The 18,114-nt window shown below is 36.1% G+C and overlaps 2 protein-coding genes and 1 pseudogene across 2 annotated transcripts in view; 2 read left to right on the forward strand and 1 right to left on the reverse strand.

The window, feature by feature from the left end:
* Positions 1-9,994, forward strand: part of Fam118a (family with sequence similarity 118, member A) — an 80,519-nt gene extending 70,525 nt beyond the window's left edge. Inside the window, exon 9 of the mRNA NM_001378838.1 lies at positions 9,243-9,994. Within this exon, the coding sequence (NP_001365767.1) occupies positions 9,243-9,295 (53 nt within the window). The 3' untranslated portion in view covers positions 9,296-9,994. The remainder of the gene's footprint in view (positions 1-9,242) is intronic.
* Smc1b (structural maintenance of chromosomes 1B) overlaps positions 1-18,114 on the reverse strand; it is a 67,269-nt gene that overhangs the window by 42,898 nt on the left and 6,257 nt on the right. Inside the window, exons 5-11 of the mRNA NM_080470.1 lie at positions 16,135-16,373; positions 14,003-14,261; positions 13,032-13,172; positions 8,253-8,335; positions 7,093-7,300; positions 5,101-5,286; positions 3,066-3,245 (exon numbers count right to left, since the gene is read on the reverse strand). Of these exons, the coding sequence (NP_536718.1) occupies positions 3,066-3,245; positions 5,101-5,286; positions 7,093-7,300; positions 8,253-8,335; positions 13,032-13,172; positions 14,003-14,261; positions 16,135-16,373 (1,296 nt within the window). The remainder of the gene's footprint in view (positions 1-3,065; positions 3,246-5,100; positions 5,287-7,092; positions 7,301-8,252; positions 8,336-13,031; positions 13,173-14,002; positions 14,262-16,134; positions 16,374-18,114) is intronic.
* On the forward strand, positions 9,230-9,753 carry Gm10923 (predicted gene 10923; annotated as a pseudogene).

The raw sequence follows: 18,114 nt of genomic DNA on the forward strand, positions 1-18,114 counted from the left end.
CCTCCCAGCTGCTTGCTTGCTTGCTTTCTTTTCTTTTCTTTTCTTTTCTTTTCTTTTCTTTTCTTTTCTTTTCTTTTCTCTCTCTCTCTCTCTCTTTCTCTCTCTTTCTTTCTTTCTTTCTTTCTTTCTTTCTTTCTTTCTTTCTTTCTTTCTTTCTTTTTAAGATTTATTTATTATTATACATAAGCTCACTGTAGCTGACTTCAGACATACCAGAAGAGGGCGTCAGGTCTCATTATGGGTGGTTGTGAGCCACCATGTGGTTGCTGGGATTTGAACTCCGGACCTTCAGAAGAGCAGTCAGTGCCCTTACTCACTGAGCCATCTTACCAGCCCCCCAGCTGCTTTCTTAAGAGATAATAAAAACTTAAGTATAGATTGTTAGATATTTTTGTGAGAAATATTTGCATGTACAAAATTATGCTTTCAGGCATCATACCACACATTAGTATACATTTGTCAGGGTGGTGTAAGGAAAACAACTTAAAGCCTCAGTCAAGCATACTAGGCAAGCACTCTACTCTCTCAGCCTTATATAGTCTTCTTTTGCTGATATCTTTTTTCCTTAGATTTTAAAGATTTAAACATTTGTGTATGAATGTTTTGACTGTGTGTATGCTATGTACATTTCTGGTACCTGTAGAGGCTAAAAGATGGCATCAGATCCTCTATAATTATGAATTTAGGAGTTGTAGATGGTTGTGAGTGACTATGTGAATGCTGAGCATGGAACCCAGGTCTTCTGGAAGGCAACAAGTGCTCTAAATTGCTGAGCAATCTCTCTAGCCCTGTGAGAAGCTATGTTTTTTGTTTTGTTTTTGAGACAGAATCTTATGTAGTTCAAACTAGCCTGAAACACACTAGATAGCCAAGGATGACCTTGAACTCCTGACCTCTACCTCCCATATCCTGAGCTTACAGGCGTGCGCTGCCCATGCCTAGCAGATTTGATAATTTTACATTATACTGTTTGCAGGTATTGTATGCAATTTATATGTGCTATATATTTAAATAAACCAGACTATTTTGTAATGTCACTTGAAATGTAAAGTTTTAAAATACAAAAGTCTATAGGAAATCAAAAGTACAAATTGAAGATGAAAGAATGTGGTATCTATCCAGACGTTTTACTAAACCTAAAACATAGAAGGTTCTTTTTTACATTTCTGAAATACTGTTGATATGCAAATAAACCAGATTAAAATTCTAAAATTCTAAGAACATGTTACAATGAGATAAAGCATGTTGTTGTGAACAAGAAATAAATTATAAATATGAGTTAAAATAAGGGACAAATCACCTTATCTTCAAACAGCTTTTTAAAACTGAACAATCTTTAAAAATCTATTTTAAGGTGCTGGAAAGATGGCCCAATGGTTAAGAGCACTGGCTGGTTCCAGAAGACCCAAGTTAGATTCCCAGGATCCACATGGAAGCTTACAATATAACTCCAGTTCCAAGAAAGCTGATAACCTTTTCTGGCCTCCATGGATACTGGGCACACATATCATGCACAGACATACATGCAGAGGCAAAACACCCATATACATAAAATTAAAGTCTATTTATAAATATATATCATTAATCATTTTAGAAAAATACTAAATTTAAGAATGGAAATTCTTAGAAGAAAAGCTTATTCTGTATTGATTTTTTTATACTAGACATTCTAGATAACTGTTAATTGTTCATGAAGCAGCTACCACTTGCTAAGGATTATTTCCTAAGCATTCTGGCAGCATTATGCTTGTCACTTAATGTAAGCTTCATAATTTTATGAGAGTTAATTATCCCCTCAGTTTTAGATAAGAAAAATTAAGAGGTTAGGAACTTACCTAAAGTCCCATAACTATTTACTATATAGCATCACTATGGCTTAGGCACTTAAGCATTGGTATACTTTATAAAATAAAAATAATTATTGAACAATAATTTAGCATTGCTCAACTAAATATAAAATTTCCATGTAAGAAAAATATATATTTGTGGGTGTGCATACATTTATGGGGATATATATGTACATGTGCATGTGTGTAGGGGCCAGACCAGGATATGAGGTCTCTATGTCTATTGCTCTCTGTCTTACTATTTTGAGACAGTTTTTCACTAAACTAGAAGCTTGTTATTTAAATTAACCAGCTAGATCTTGGGATCCAAATGTCTCTACCCTCTAACACTAGAATTACAGGTATATTGAGTCATGCTTCGCTTATGTGGGTGCTATGGATTTGAAAAAAAATCACTCCCTTGAAATATTAATATTCAGTAACATTTCAACTGTGCCATTTTAAATAAAATTATGTTAAGCATTGTGGGGCAATGGGCTATGTACAGACAGCCTGGTCTCCAGTCAAGCTGAGGTCCTGAACCTCAGTGAGAAGTGATGGGTGGGAAAGCGTGCACAGTACTCCCGCATCCGCCCACCCAGAGCACCGTAATTCTTGCGGACCCACTCCCCTCTTTCCCACACACCCACAGCCCCACAAATCATCAACATTCAAAGTATTCCCATTAAGTTATATAAGAACAAAAAATGTAAAGTAAGCAACAACAAAATCCTTCCAGCTATTTAAAGGTAAAACAATGCAGGGAGAATACAGGAATCAACAAGGACATTTATTCCACACAAAGGGAAAAACTCAAATGCCTTAGAATTTGTGATATAGAGAATGCTACAGAAGTTAATTTTATAAACTCAACTGAAGAGCTGAGGATGTAGCTTAGTTGGTAGAGTGCTTGCCTAAATATACAATGCCCTGCATTCAATCTTTAGTATATACAAAAATGGACATGATAATGCATGTCTCTGATCCCAGCACTTGGGAGGCAGAGGCAGGAAGATCATTGTTATCACAGTTATCCTCAGCTATACAACAAGCTCAAGGCAAGTCTGGGCTACATGAGACCCCATCTCAAAACAATAATCATCAAATGAAAGCATCTTAGGCTTTTGTATGCTGGTTTTCCTTACTAAAAAGAACACACGAGTAAAAGGGAGAGGGTAGAGACCAAACAAATGAATGAACAAACTTCAACTTAGTTGAAAGAGTGATCAAGTCTCTCACCTTCCGTCTTTCAGGTCCACCGAATGCAATATGTCTTGCTTCTTCCACAGTCTCACAGACAAGGCCATTTCCACAAACAAACTGAATCACTTTCTTCAGCTGAGGAAACTGGGTCTTTATAACATCGATCATCATCTTACAGCCTTTAATTTCCCTTAGTCGTTCATTGATTGGCTTGATCTGAACGGTTAAAAGGAAAATTGGTATATTAACTACACTAAAATAAAAACTAAATGCTTATTATATTCTTTCCAAAGTATAGCCAAGGATTAACAAAATGCTCTTCTATGCAATGTACTTTCAGTTAAAACATGAGAAACTGTTTCCCACATTATGTCATGTAATATTTTTCAAAAATAAAGAAACTTCATTAAAAGCCACAAGAACTTCCAGATTCAACTGCCACTAGCTTGTTGGAACAAAACAATAAATAAGAAGTGCTTTGTGGCCAGGCAGTGGTGGCGCACACCTTTAATCCCAGCACTCGGGAGGCAGAGGCAGGCAGATTTCTGAGTTCGAGGCCAGCCTGGTCTACAGAGTGAGTTCCAGCACAGCCAGGGCTACACAGAGAAACCCTGTCTCGAAAAAAACCAAAAAAAAAAAAATGTGTTCTATACATTGTAAAACAGAGTGGAATGCAGTAGCCACTCTTAGGTATGTAACCAACAGTACTACAGATCTAAAAATGAAATGAAATAAAAACCCTCTAGTCTGAAATGATCAGGACAGCCTTCAGATTACAGATATACTTTCAGATTTCTGTCTACAAATCATAAATATATCTGCTACATTATTACTGAAAATAAGTAAATATAATCTCATTTCTGTTAAACAAAAATCCTGTGTATACTCAAAGGTATATATGTATGCACATGGGAATGGTAGATATATACATACATATGTTCATATGGCCTGAATGTATAGAAAACCTCTAAAATAGTATTTAAGAACTGTGTACTAAAAGGAAATATTCCTTTTATATTTCCGTATAAGGTTATTTTTTTACTTTATTTATTTATTTATTTAGAGTGTGTGCGTGTGTAGGTGTCCTCTAGCATGTCTCTGGAAAGTACAGAGGACAACCTGTGGGAATTGGCTCCTCTCCTTCTACCATGTGAGTAGAGGAACTAAATCTTTAACTCAAGTTGTCATGCTTGGTAACAAGACCTCTATCTACTGAGTCATGTGGTGACCCTGTATAAGGTTTTTGTTATTATTATTTTTCCTGTATAAGTACACTGCAGCTGTCTTTAGACACCCCAGAAGAGGGTGCTGGATCTCATTACGGATGGTTGTGAACCACCATGTGGTTGCTGGGATTTGAACTCAGGACTTTCAGAAGAGCAGTCAGTGCTCTTAACTGAGCCATCTCTCCAGCGGCCCCTGTATAAGATTTTAATTAAAAAAAATTTTTGTCTGCATGTATGTCTGTGTACCACATGCATGAAGTGCCCACAGAGACCAGAAGAGGGAGTCAGAGACCCAAGGACTGGAATTACAGATGGTTGTTAGCTGCTTTGGAGGTGTATTAAGAATCTAACCCAGGTCCTTTGTAAGAGCAGCCAGTATTTTTAACTGCTAAGCCATCATTTCAGACTCTCCTATATCATATTTTCGTAAACTATGAGTTTGCCTTGAAAAAATTCAAATGAATAACAAATAAAAATTATTTTTACCAGGCATAGTGGTACATGTCTTTAATCCTGGCACTCAGGAAGCAGAGGCAAGCAAATCTCTTAAGAATTTGAAGCCAGCCTGGTCTACATGAGTTCTTCTCCAGGATTGAAACTAAAGACATTAAGAATTGTAGCAATACTAGACTAGGAAGAAATATCATGAATCACAAAAGATAGCAGTTGCTTGATATTATTCACCTGAAGTTCAGAAACACCAGCCACTTAAATGACTGATTGGCTAACTGGCATCCAAGTTACATCACTTGCACCCACCCTACCCCCATCCCATAGCTGCCAGTTTGGAGCAATAAAGGCATTAAATTTGGCAATTAATAAATACCAAATATTAAAATTCTTACATCAAGGTAATCTAGAGCAAGGAATGTCTCAGGTTCAGCTCTTTCTGCCTTCAGAAATCGAATACAATCTTTCGCTATCTTTTCTGAGGCTACAACAATGGCAACCATGTACCGGCCAAAAAGCTTAGTCACAGCCAGCTGGTACTTCTTATGAATAGGATGACACAGATCAAGCAGTCTTCCAAACTTAGTAGGTTTCAGAACAGAGGAAGAAAACAAATGCATTAGTGAGAAACATATAATTCATTGTTTTCCAATGTAACAAAGCATGACAGAAAACTGAATACAATTTATATGTCCAATTTAATAGTCACATTCAAATTCATCTGAATTCTTATATTCAATGTGGACCTTTCATTTTTGATAATGGACAACCTCTTGACTGCTTTCCCATAGAGTGAATCAAGTGCCGTCTTTAAGCAATAGGTGACTGAATCCATATTCCTGCTCTACCCACTCTCCCTGGAGGGCGGGAAATACAAGGGCTCAGCTGATACTTTCAAAGAATACACTGTCTGAACATCTCATTCTCTCCCTCTGTGGAGTTTTAAATTAACATTCTGTTTCACTGCGATTCTGTCCTGTGTAGAAAAACACACGTTATTTGGTGGGAGGATTCAAAATGTTCTCTCTCTCAATGAGGAATTGAGTCTTCTCTACACTTAGAGTGCATCAGAGGTCTCCCCTCCCCCGGTTCCCGATTTTCTAGTTTTTATAATCAATTCCCTCCACCTTTGAAAGGAAACAGTATATAAGTGATTAAGGAATACTGGGTAAATTTTTTCACAATTTAGTCAATTAATCAGCTTGGCTTCTACAGAGTTCAGAACAACTAAAACTATACTTAAGTTGTTAAATCTCTCCATCCTTTTCTCTGTTTAAAAAGAAATCTGCACAATAGCCATTTTCTGCCATTAGATATGATTGCTGAACTACTGTTTTTTTTTTTTTTTAAAAAACTAGGGTTGTGTCATTTTGTTATGAATTGAGGAAGCAAGATTGGGCAACGTTGCCCTATTCCTCTATCATCCATGATTCAAAGTAAAGATTGAAGAAGATCATCAAAGATTTGAGGACATATAACTCAGTTGGTAGAATGTTTACCTCACATACATGAGGCTCTAGTTTCAGTCTCTCCATACCTGCCCCTCCACAGTTTCTTTTTTTTTTTTTTTAAGATTTATTTATTGATTATATGTAAGTACATCAGACACTCCAGAAGAGGGCGTCAGATCTCGTTACAGATGGTTGTGAGCCACCATGTGGTTGCTGGGATTTGAACTCTGGACCTTCGGAAGAGCAGTCGGGTGCTCTTACCCACTGAGCCATCTCACCAGCCCCCCACAGTTTCTTGAATGAAAAAAAAGATGTTCTAGTAAGACAGTGTAAAGGAGATAAAGTAGGTGGTCATGAAAATGTAGTACCATAAGGTCAATGGCAAGTGTTTGGAGCAGAGCAATGGTGAAGTGTCAAGTAATAAAAGTACGCCATAAGGAAATCACAGGGCACACTGAGGCACAAGAGAGGCCCACGATATAACTGAAAATGATGCTGTGAGGCTAACATCCCATGTAACAGGATAGCACTGTATTTTGGTTAAAGTCCTTAGTATGAAAGACACTGGGTACAGAGAGAAAATGAACATATGGCAGCGATACCTGTTAAAAATGGTGAAGAACTTGAGCATAGAGGTTTCTTGTTGAGAGGACCAAGATTACTTCATACTGTGTTTCCTCTGGGGATATCAGCCATAATGTACACTGGCTAGGTACTATGTTCATGTAAACGTTCCTTCTCAATACTTACAAATACAATTTGAAATTATTTATCTCTTACTCTATTTACTATTATATTTTAAATATAAATTGTCAAATACAAAACACAACATTTCTAAAATAATTCTGCTTCCTTACAACAGTTATATTTCCAATCTCAAGTAAGGATACTATTTTTAGGAATGAGAGAGCAGACTTTAAAATTCATTCCAATTACCACAGAATCTGGGTAAAGTCTTTTAAGGTGTTCCAGAACTTCTGCTCTTTTCTGCTGACGTTTTCCCTCATGGTTATCAATTCCAGCATTCTGCAATTCATTTCTAATAAGACTCAATTCTTCATTAACTTCAGACATTCTTGATTTCGTATTTTCAATTTCTTTTTTCAGGGCCTCTTCTTGCTGTTTTTTATCTTCCAAGCAATCCCTACAACAGTAACAACAAGAATAACAACTGAAAAACCAGTTTGTTAAAACATAAAACAGTCTGGTCTGGCACTGTATGAAAAATGGAGTAGTGCTCTATCATATCAATTAAAAAAGAATAAGCCGGGCAGTGGTGGCGCACGCCTTTAATCCTAGCACTTAGGAGGCAGAGGCAGGCGGATTTCTGAGTTCGAGGCCAGCCTGGTCTACAAAGTGAGTTCCAGGACAGCCAGGGCTACACAGAGAAACCCTGTCTTGAAAAACCTAAAAAAGAAAATTAAAAAAATAAAAAACAAAAGATACCCAACACTAAACAGACAAAAGAGCTTTTTGGTCATTCCTGTCCATTTGAAAATACAAATTTGTGGTTACTATGAGAGTAAGGGTAGATCAATATAAACCAGAGCAACCATCACATCCTTAATATCAATGTAAACTCAACTAAACTTCCTTAGTGGTAGACTGAATACCATGAATTAGCTTTCAAGACACAATTAATTACCATTTTAAAAAATCTTAGGTTTATTTTTATTTTATGTGTATGAGTGTTTGCCTGAATGTATATCTGTGAACATCTATGTAGTTAGTGCCAATGTAAGCCAGAAGAGGATATCAGATCCCCTGGATCTGGAACTATAGGTAGTTGTGAGTCCAACCACCATGTGGGTGCTTTGAATCAAAACCAGTCCTCTGCAAGAGCAGCCAGTGTTCTTAACTACTGAGCACCTCTTCAGCACCCACAATTCATTATTTATGAAATGTCAATGTCAAAAGGAGATTTAAGTTTTACCACTGCTACACATTTATATTTTCAAATTTTAAGTATAATTTTTAACAATCTATAAAGACAAAAGAGTAGGAATATCACACATTAGTAACATTCATTCACTGCTTAGAGAATATACTGGATTATTTAGATATGAAAAAGCTACAAAGATTGTTTTCCTACTTACATGCACGTCTTTGTATATTCCTCCAACTTCTCTATTCGTTTTTTATGCTCTTCTATTTGTTCTTTTATCTGTTTTAGATTTCCCTACAATAGGAAGTAAACAAAGCTAATTACAACATTCTAAACCAATAAGATGACATATCTAGAATTTATTATGCTATACATTGTTAAAAGTTTGAAATCCATCAAATATGACTATATGAAAATATCTAGGGTGTGATGGCTCAGTGGATGCTTGCTGTCAAGCCTGATGAACTCTTTTCAACCACTGACTATAAGAGAAGGAAGAGCCAATGCTCTCAAGTTGTTTTCTGACTTCTACAGTACATCAGTGTGCTTGGGCATGCATGGACACACACACAAATATATAAATAAATGTAATTTAAAAATTAAGAGAAAATATAAAAGAAAAACTAATTTTGAAAAGGTCAGCTAATATAGAGCTTTTATAGTTAATAGACTGAGGATCAAATCAGACTGTATTTTGCTGGAATATTTGGTCTCCAGTGATTTTACTGGTAAATTCAAACTTCAAGTACATTTTTAAATATCTCTTGATTTATTTATCTTATGTTTATGAGAAGTGTTTTGTCTACATGTATGTTGGTACACCACATTCCTATCTGGTGTCCACAAAAGAGGGTGTCAGATCCTCTGGAAAAAGAGTTGTTATTATAAGCCACCATATATGTGCTGGGAAATAAATCCTGAAAGATTGACAAGTGCTCTCTCTCTCTTTAGTTCAAAAACATTTTCAACTACCTACACAGTTCATATTTATCTTTCAAACTAATCCATTCACTGGCTTCCATGTGGTAGAAACTAGAGGTATAATAATGCCTGGGATAGTTCCTGTCCTCAAGAAAATAAGTGATTACAGTACTTAAGTATCACCATGATGCAAGAACTACAGGGCAGAGGGAGGGTATAGGGAACTTTCAGGATAGCATTTGAAATGTAAATAAAGAAAAATATCTGCTTTTTCTCCAAGATGGTGCTGAAAGCGAAGAAGAAAGCTCCTGCTCCTCCCAAAGCCGAAGCTAAAGCGAAGGCCTTGAAAGCTGTGCTGAAAGGCGTCCACAGCCACAAAAAGAAGAAGATCCGAACGTCACCTACCTTCTGGCGGCCCAAGACCCTGCGGCTCCGGAGGCAGCCAAAATATCCTCGGAAGTGTGCGCCCAGGAAAAACAAGCTTGACCACTATGCTATCATCAAATTCCCACTGACCACTGAGTCAGCCATGAAGAAAATAGAGGACAACAACACTCTTGTGTTCATTGTGGATGTCAAGGCCAACAAGCATCAGATCAAGCAGGCTGTCAAGAAACTCTATGACACTGATATGGCCAAAGTCAATACCCTGATAAGGCCCGACGGAGAGAAGAAGGCAGATGTTTGCTTGGCTCTTGATTATGATGCCCTAGATGTTGCCAACAAGATTGGGATCATCTAAACTGAGTCCAGATGGCTAATCTAAATATACACTTTTTTTTCACCATAAAAAAAAGAAAATATCTAATAAAAAAGAAGAAATACAGGGCAACTAACAGGCACAAGGAGAGGACTTCATGCAAGGCTTGCTCTATTTGTCCTTTATCATTAAGTCCAAATACTGTCACCTGAGAAATACAGGTTCTAAGATGCCTAAAAAAAATAGCACTGAATCCTAGACATACCATGTTTTCTTCTATGCAAGAACACCAACCACACAATAATAATAAACAGAACAATACATCAATGCAAGTTATTTATGAATTATTTATTTTCTGAATTTCCCATTTAGTTAGCGAGGGATAAAACTGAAAGGGGAGTTTTAACTTCCCAGGGAAGAGACACTGGATGGATGGGGAGTGTAGTCTTCAACTAGTTTTAGATTTTTTAACCTTTAGCCTTTCTTCTATCTACTCAATGATAATCCATGAAGCAAACATCTATTGTGCTAGGTGCCAGAGTTACAAAAATGACCAAGATGAGCTGAGATGACTCAGACGATTACACAAATATGACCACCTTAGTTCAAATCCCCACATAAAGTCAAGAGTGGCTGTGCACACCTATAGCCCCAGCACTATTTACACAGACAGAATAATTGCTAGGGATTGCAGGCTGCTACCCAAGCTCCAGGTTCAGTAAGAAACCTTGTCTCAAGGATATTAGGAGAGTGATGAAGCAAGATACTTGTTATGTTCTTCTGAGCTCTGCACCAATACAAACAGGCACATGAACTCACCTGCACACACATACACATGTATATATCTCCCTCCAAAATAAGGTAAGACAGCTTCTTTTCTAATGGAATGCACATGTTGAAATTAAGAAGCCCAACACTGAAATTCTACTATCTCACTTAAGTCCATTTAAAGCTGGGAATGGCAGTACACCCTTCTACTCCCACTACTCAGGGGTCTAAGGAAGGCAGACCTCTGTGAGGCAAAGCCAGCTTGATCTACATGGTGAGTTCCAGGCCAGCCAGGGATTCATAGTGAGACATTGTCTCAGAGAGGTAAGAAAAAAGAAAAGAAAAAAAAGGTCCATTCAGGGGCTGGAGAAATAGCTCAGTGATTACAAGAAATTACTGCTTTTGCAGATGGAAACTCAGGAAGAAACGTGTTTGTAATGTTACAGGAGGCCAATACAACAGATCAAAGAAAGGAAAACAGGAAGGAAAACTGAGCAACAACTCAGGTAGGCCCATGTAGGTCACCTAAGAACTTTGACTTAAAACCTTTATGTATAACTTGGGAAGCCTCTGGAGAATTTAAAGAGCCAATTTCATGATTTGACTTACTGAATGCATTAACTGGCTGCTATGCTAAGACTACTGTGTAGGATAAACAGTGGTAGCAAAGGAAGCTGGTACGCTACTGAACTGATCCAAACCAAAAGTATATTAACATGGACAAAAGTGATAGTAGGAATGGAAAAACATAGACTCTTTTTATATTTTCAAGGTAAAATCAACAGTTCAAAGACTAGCTCCATATTTTTGACCTGAGCAAAATTAAACTGTCATAACTGGAGACGTGAAAGACTGTGGAACACATTTTGGTGAGAAGATTGGAAGTTCAGTTTGGGGTCTAAGATTGATTGAGATGTTTGCTCAACACCTAACCTGTAGAATCTGAAGTAGTAGCTGGAAAAACACATGGAGTTCTGAAGGTCTGAGAGCTATATGTTCAAATTTTTAGAGCAGTGTTTAAATATGTATGACTATAAATCACCAAGTCAGTAAATACAGGTAAAAGAAAACCAAAAGCTTAGAAACAACCACCACAAATTGGACTTACAGCAGCACTTAGCATGCTATATACACAAATATCAGGGTGGCTCAGTGAAACTTCAAAATGTGATCAACTATTATTGTTGGATATGCAATAACAGTAATCTTATACCCAATCCTTAGTCTTTAGAAAAGGAGTATTAAAATATTAAGAGGGAGTGATTATTAAGTTTGTCCTTCACTGTGAGCTTGACTTTATACTGTGATTTGTCCTGTGCACCTAGCTCTTTAAGGATCCCCAGTTGTTAGTCAACTGGCCCTTTAAGAATTCTTAGCTGTTAGAACTGCTTGATGCTATGATCTTTAGTGTTGGTTGCCTCTTAGATTCTGGGAACAGGATATGATATAAAAAAGCCAGCTGAGGCTAAGATTTGGAAGTGAGTTGATCTAGCAGAGTGAGAAGAGAAGGCAGTTGGAGGAGAAGATATTGTTCAGAGACAGTTGAGTCAGGAGAAACTGAGCTGAGCAGATAGGCCAGAACAGTTGTTATATTTGGAGCTGATAGTATTGGAAAAACTGGGAGAAGGAACTAAGTAGACTGTTGGGAACTAAGGATGGAATGGTTGGGAGAAACAGATGACAGCTGGGAAAGACATTAGCTTCAGGGATCTTTCTCTTTCCCCTCTATCCATCTTTCTCTCCTATCTATACTTTTCCTGACTGTATATACAAATGCAAAATGTAAAGCTCCCCATCCCAATCTAATAAATTGTTTACTGAGACCATACACAATAAGTAAAGAGCACGATAGGCTGGAAATGAAGTCTTACTCTGTGGAAGAATATAATGCTATCTTAACACTTGTTCCCAACATAAACTGACTAGCTCTCTTCTTGGGCAACATATTTGAGGAATGATTCCAGAACCCATGATTGTTCACCTAATTTACATATACTCAAATCCTTATATAAAATGACAGAGTATTCACATAAAATTGACACATATCTTCTTGTGTACTTGAAATAGTCTCTGTAAGATTTACAATACCTAGTAAAATATAAATGTTATATTGATAGGTATTATATTGTATTGCTTAGGAAGTGACAAAAAGTACTAAAACAATGTTCAATAAACATTTTTACCCTGAGTACTGTTAATCCTCAGTTGAATCCACATCTTTAAGACCCACAGATACAGAGAGCTAAATGTATTTAATGTCCCCACTCTCCCCATCCTCCTCACACTACTGAACTAAAGTGCATGCTCATCACCATATAGATGCACAGAAAACATTTCCTGAACACATATGAGGGCATGGCCTACTCTAACTATAAAAGTGCATATAAATAAAAATTCTAAGAACAACAGAGAAACCAAAATTATTTTGCTGTGTTTGGGATATCAGTGTTCTAAAACTAAGCTATATAATCCTAGCCCCTTAGAGTTTTAAAATTTTCTTGTGTTTGATATAAATCCACTTATATATTGAAAAGGTAACATAAAGGGAAGCAACATCTCATGGCAATTAATTCTAAACTATGACTATAGAATCCTTGGTACCTGAGTGTCTCCATGCCTCCTCTTTTCAAATGCAAGTCTTTCTTTTTCTGCCTTCTGTTCCCACTGCAGTTTTTCCAGTTGTTGTGTCATTATACCAACCTTCCGTCTGACTTGCTCCTTAAGCAGTTTGTAACGATCCAGCTATATAAACAGCATTGACATATTACTCACCTTAATGAAATTATATGGCATCCTGTTCTCATCAAAATCTTTATACAAATTAGATCATAATTAGCCATCTTCTCCAGGTAAAATATGTGAACTTAATATGAGAAAATTTCCTTATTAAAAACTCTTTAGATAGTATAATAGTCAAGACAAACTCTATAATAAGGTCTTTGATAGAAAATCTAGGGAAGAAAACAATCTAGAGAAAATGATATTTTACTTTTCTAGTTATAACTATTTTGGTGTATGTATAGTGTGAAACAAGATTAGCATAACTCAATGAAAGAGATGAATAATGATACTTTAATTGAAAGACTTTGAAAACTGACTTACATGTTTTTGGCTAGCTGTATGTTTTACTGATTAATAATTTTAATATTGTATACTGCATTACACTGACTATTAACATATCACTGAAAAGTTAAAATCATCTTAGTTCCCTTGTCAATTAAGTTTTTTCAAAGTCACATATTATCTGATCTTTACATTTATATATCTAAGAGAGAACTGTTTTATTTTTAAAATAGTAACAATTACTTAACTTGTATCACTATATAATTCCAGGTAGTACCAGGATTTAATTAATTTATAAATGTTATAACACCACCTAACTATATGATGGAAAAATACCTTAGTATCAAGATTAAATTTAGATTCGGTGGACAGATTTAAAAAAGCTAATTCCTACAATTTACATTCTAGAGATAATCTTAATAAATTATCATAGGGGTTATCTCTTATTTTTTTTCTAATTTAAAACTGAAACAATAAAAAATGTTTCCAGTATTTTCATTTTTTTTCACCTGGCTATTTTCCAATTCAATATCTCGCCCTTTTTGTAAGATTTTCTCTTCCATCTGCTTTTCAAAACTTTTCCATGCTCTATCCAAATCAGCCAGTTCTGCCACTAAGGCTCGTATGCCATCTTCCTGCTTAGAACATTGTTTTTCATTGTCTGTTATCAATTTCTTAGACAAATCTAATTTTTTTAGATGATGAGAAGTGTTTTCTTTAGCCTTAATGTACTGAGGCCTCTTCTGATTTAAAATTGCTTCAACAGATCTAAAAAGGAAAAATATTTTTTATTTTTAGCATATAAGCAAGTATTAATTTATTATTTTATTCATATTTTTATTTTTTGGAGTCAGGGTTTCACTATGTAACCCCCTGTTATACTGGAAGTAGCTATGTACACAAAGCTGGCTTTGACTGCAGTGATCTTCCTGTCTCTGCCTCCCATGTGCCAGGACGAAAGGCATGAATATGAGTCACCAACCCTGGCCAAAATGAAAGCAATTTTGATCAAATAATATTCAAAATTAAATTATAAAAATTAGCTTGCAGAGATTGTTAGGCATATCTGTAGTTGCCAGAGAAAACAGTACTATTGAGATTCTGTTTTGTTTTGGTTTTTGCTGGTAGTAGTAGCACACACCTTTAATCACAGCACTTGGGAGGCAGAGGCAGGTGGATCTCTGAGTTCAAGGCAAGCCTGGTCTACAAAGCAAGATCAAGAACAGCCAGGACTACACAGAGAAACCCTCTCTCAAAAAAAAAAAAAAAAAAAAGAAAAAAAAAAAAAAAGAAACAGCACATTTCCCCTTGAGAAACAACTTTATACTTATAATACAGTTCTGTATAATTTATCTTCTTTTAAAATCTATGGATTTTAAAATTACTTAGGCTAGGGATCTAGAAAGGTGGCTTAGGAGTTGACAGTACTCTCTCAGAGAGGACCAGAATTAAATTTCCCTAGACATGTTGGATGGCTCATAACTATCGGTAATTCCAGCTCCAGGAGATCTTACACTTCCAGAGGCACTTGCACTTTGTATACACATATACATATACAAACATAATTTACAATCTAAAAATTACTTAAGTCACCACTTTTTCTTCCCACTCCACTAATAGTTGTTTGATACATTTGGAATACAGTTAGTGTATGGTCCCATTTTGCAATCCATTTGGTATCCTTAACTCTCTTACATCAGTTTTTAAATTTTTGTTTACATTAAGGTTCACTCTTGGTATAATAGTTTAATTTTGACAAATTCATAGTTTAACCACTTTAAAAATACCCCTCTGTTTCTGCTATTCAGCTCTCCCTTCTTGCAATTGTAGACTATATTAATGTAATATATTAATAGGAGAAATAGCATGGGAACATGAGATAAAGGCATGATCTTTATAACTTCTCTGTGTATCTAGACACATTCCCAACTAAAATGTTTACTTTATAAAGTTGATTTCCACCAGAGATGGTGGTACACACTTTTAATCCCAGCACTCAGGAGTCAGAGGCAGGCAAATTCCTGTGAGTTTGAAGGCAGCCAGGGCTACACAGTGAGACTATGTCTAAAACAAAACAGAACAGAACAAAACAAAATACATTTTTTTTTTTATTTTTCGAGACAGGATTTCTCTGTATAGCCCTGGCTGTCCCGAAATTCACTCTTTAGACCAGGCTGGCCTCAAACTCAGAAATCTGCCTACCTCTGCCTCCCAAGTGCTAGAATTAAAGGCGTGTGCCACCATGCCTGGCTCAAAATACAAATTTTTAGAAATTTAATTTCTAAGCTGAGAATATAGCTCAGTGGTAAAGTACTTGCCTACCAAGTGTGAAGCTCTAAGTCCCCAGGACTGTCTCCTCAAACACATCAACTTCTAAATGTCAATAACATTTTCCCCACTTACATGAAACACAGTTGGGTAAATGCATTTGCTGACAAAATGAACCTGATTTCAGTTCCTAGAACCTACATGGTTAAGAGGAGAGAACTGACTTTTGCAGGCTATCCTCTGGCCTCCACATGCATGTTTTAGTAAGCATGAGTTGGTGGGTAAGTATACACACATGACACATGAATACACACTCAGATTAAATAAAAGCCATAAACAATTTTAACTGCTAACATTTATTTTAAAAACTTACTTCAGTTCTTTTGCTGTTTGCTGTAGTTGTCTAGTTAACATTCCATAATCCTTTTTCTTAGCTTTAAATATGTTTTCATGGTGAGAAAGAGTGTCTTTTACAACACTTAAATTCCCGTCCATTTGCTCTAATTCAGTGTTTAAAACATTGATTTTTTCCTCATTATAATATAGTTGGAAAAGCATCAGTTGTATCTTGTTTATTTTCAATTCTTCAAGGAGATTTTGGTAATGTTCTGCCTATACATGGATAGGGCAAGGTACAGAGCACACGGTTAAGCTTCTGTTCATGAACTCAATCACTGTATTAACACACTATCTCTAATGAAATGTCATATAAAGAATAATCTCTTCCCTGCTTTCTCACTCTCCTTATTTGAGAAAGGGACATGGTCTCATGTGGCCCAGCTAGGCTCAGACCTGCTATGCAACTGAGGATGACCTTGAATTCCTGATTTTCCTGTCTACCTACCAAGTGCTAGAATTATAGGTGTGCGCCACCACATCCAGCCAAGACAGTATTCCTAGACAAAAGTACAATTATTTGGAGGTTTCTGGCTATATTTCCAAAATAAACCAACAACCAAAAGATAAGTCTGCATTCATGCACTTAGAGACCAGGCTGTGACAGTAAAGTGGCACCTGCTAGCATGGGTCCTCAGAAAGTCTGACAAGTCCCTAACATTGCTGGAATCTGCTTCTTTACCATAACTGAAAGGAGATTAAATAAATAAGTCCATAGCCACTTTACAATAAATGATTCTAAGTAGAATTCTTGCTCTAAAAAATAATTTTTTTTCGAGACAGGGTTTCTTTGTGTAGCCCTGGCTGTCCTGGAACTCACTCTGTAGACCAGGCTGGCCTTGAACTCAGAAATCCGCCTGCCTCTGCCTCCCAAGTGCTGGGATTAAAGGCGTGTGCCACCACTGCCTGGCTGGATTATTCTAATTGTCTTTATAAAAATGTTTTAAATTCTGCCCTTCTTTAAGCTATTTCAGTATGATGTGAATACTATGTTCTGACTTACTGTTCACACCTCTACAGATATAGAACATTTTATATATATATATATATACATATATATACACACACACACACACACATTCATAATATGAAGAAACTGAGCAATACTACTAATGAAGAATACATCCACCTTTCATTTATTTTCTCAAATATTTACTGAGTACTACATGTCAGATTTTGCCCTATGTGTTGGGAATATGGTAAAGAATGAAATGAGATAAACCATCCCTGTTTTTACAAATTTTATATTCCAGTTTTTCTAATAGAGGGCAGAGGACTCAGAGACTACTAAAAAAGCAAACAAAAATAAACAAGGTAGTTTTATATAGAAGTGTATGTAACAAAATAAAATTAGTAATATAATTTTTAAAAGGAGATACTTAAATTACTATGTTGTGCTCTGAACAACAAGCACTTAATGAAGAAATGGTTTGGGGAAAGCTTGAGTTGCAATGTATCACCCATGTAAAAAACTCAGCAATCTTTGTGAGAATCCAACTATCATCTATTAAGCAAGACATTAAAGATTAAGCAAAATATACAGTGTTGTTCTTTTGATTTTTTTTTGAAAAATGTAGTTATTTTTCATTAAGTACATTTATTGAAAGAATACCGATTAATATAATTATATAATAAATAACTTGCTAAATGCATTAAAATGTTAGCTATGTAAACATGAAAAGAGCTTAAATAATTAAAAATTTATGAGTTTTAGGCCTGAAGAGATAGCTCAGCAGTTAAGAACACTGGCTGCTCTTCCGGAGGGCTGGGTTCAATTCCCAGCTCCTACATGATGGCTAACAGTTTGCAACTCAAGTTAGAGAGGACCCATTTGCCCTCTTCTGGCCCCTACAGGCACATGGCATACATATACACATTTACTCAAAACACCCATGCACATAAAGAAGTAAAGTTGAAATATTTGTCCAGCATGGCCTTGGTGGAGACAGAATGACAT

This window comes from Mus musculus, chromosome 15 (assembly GCF_000001635.26).
Source record: "Mus musculus strain C57BL/6J chromosome 15, GRCm38.p6 C57BL/6J".
NCBI lineage: Eukaryota > Metazoa > Chordata > Mammalia > Rodentia > Muridae > Mus > Mus musculus.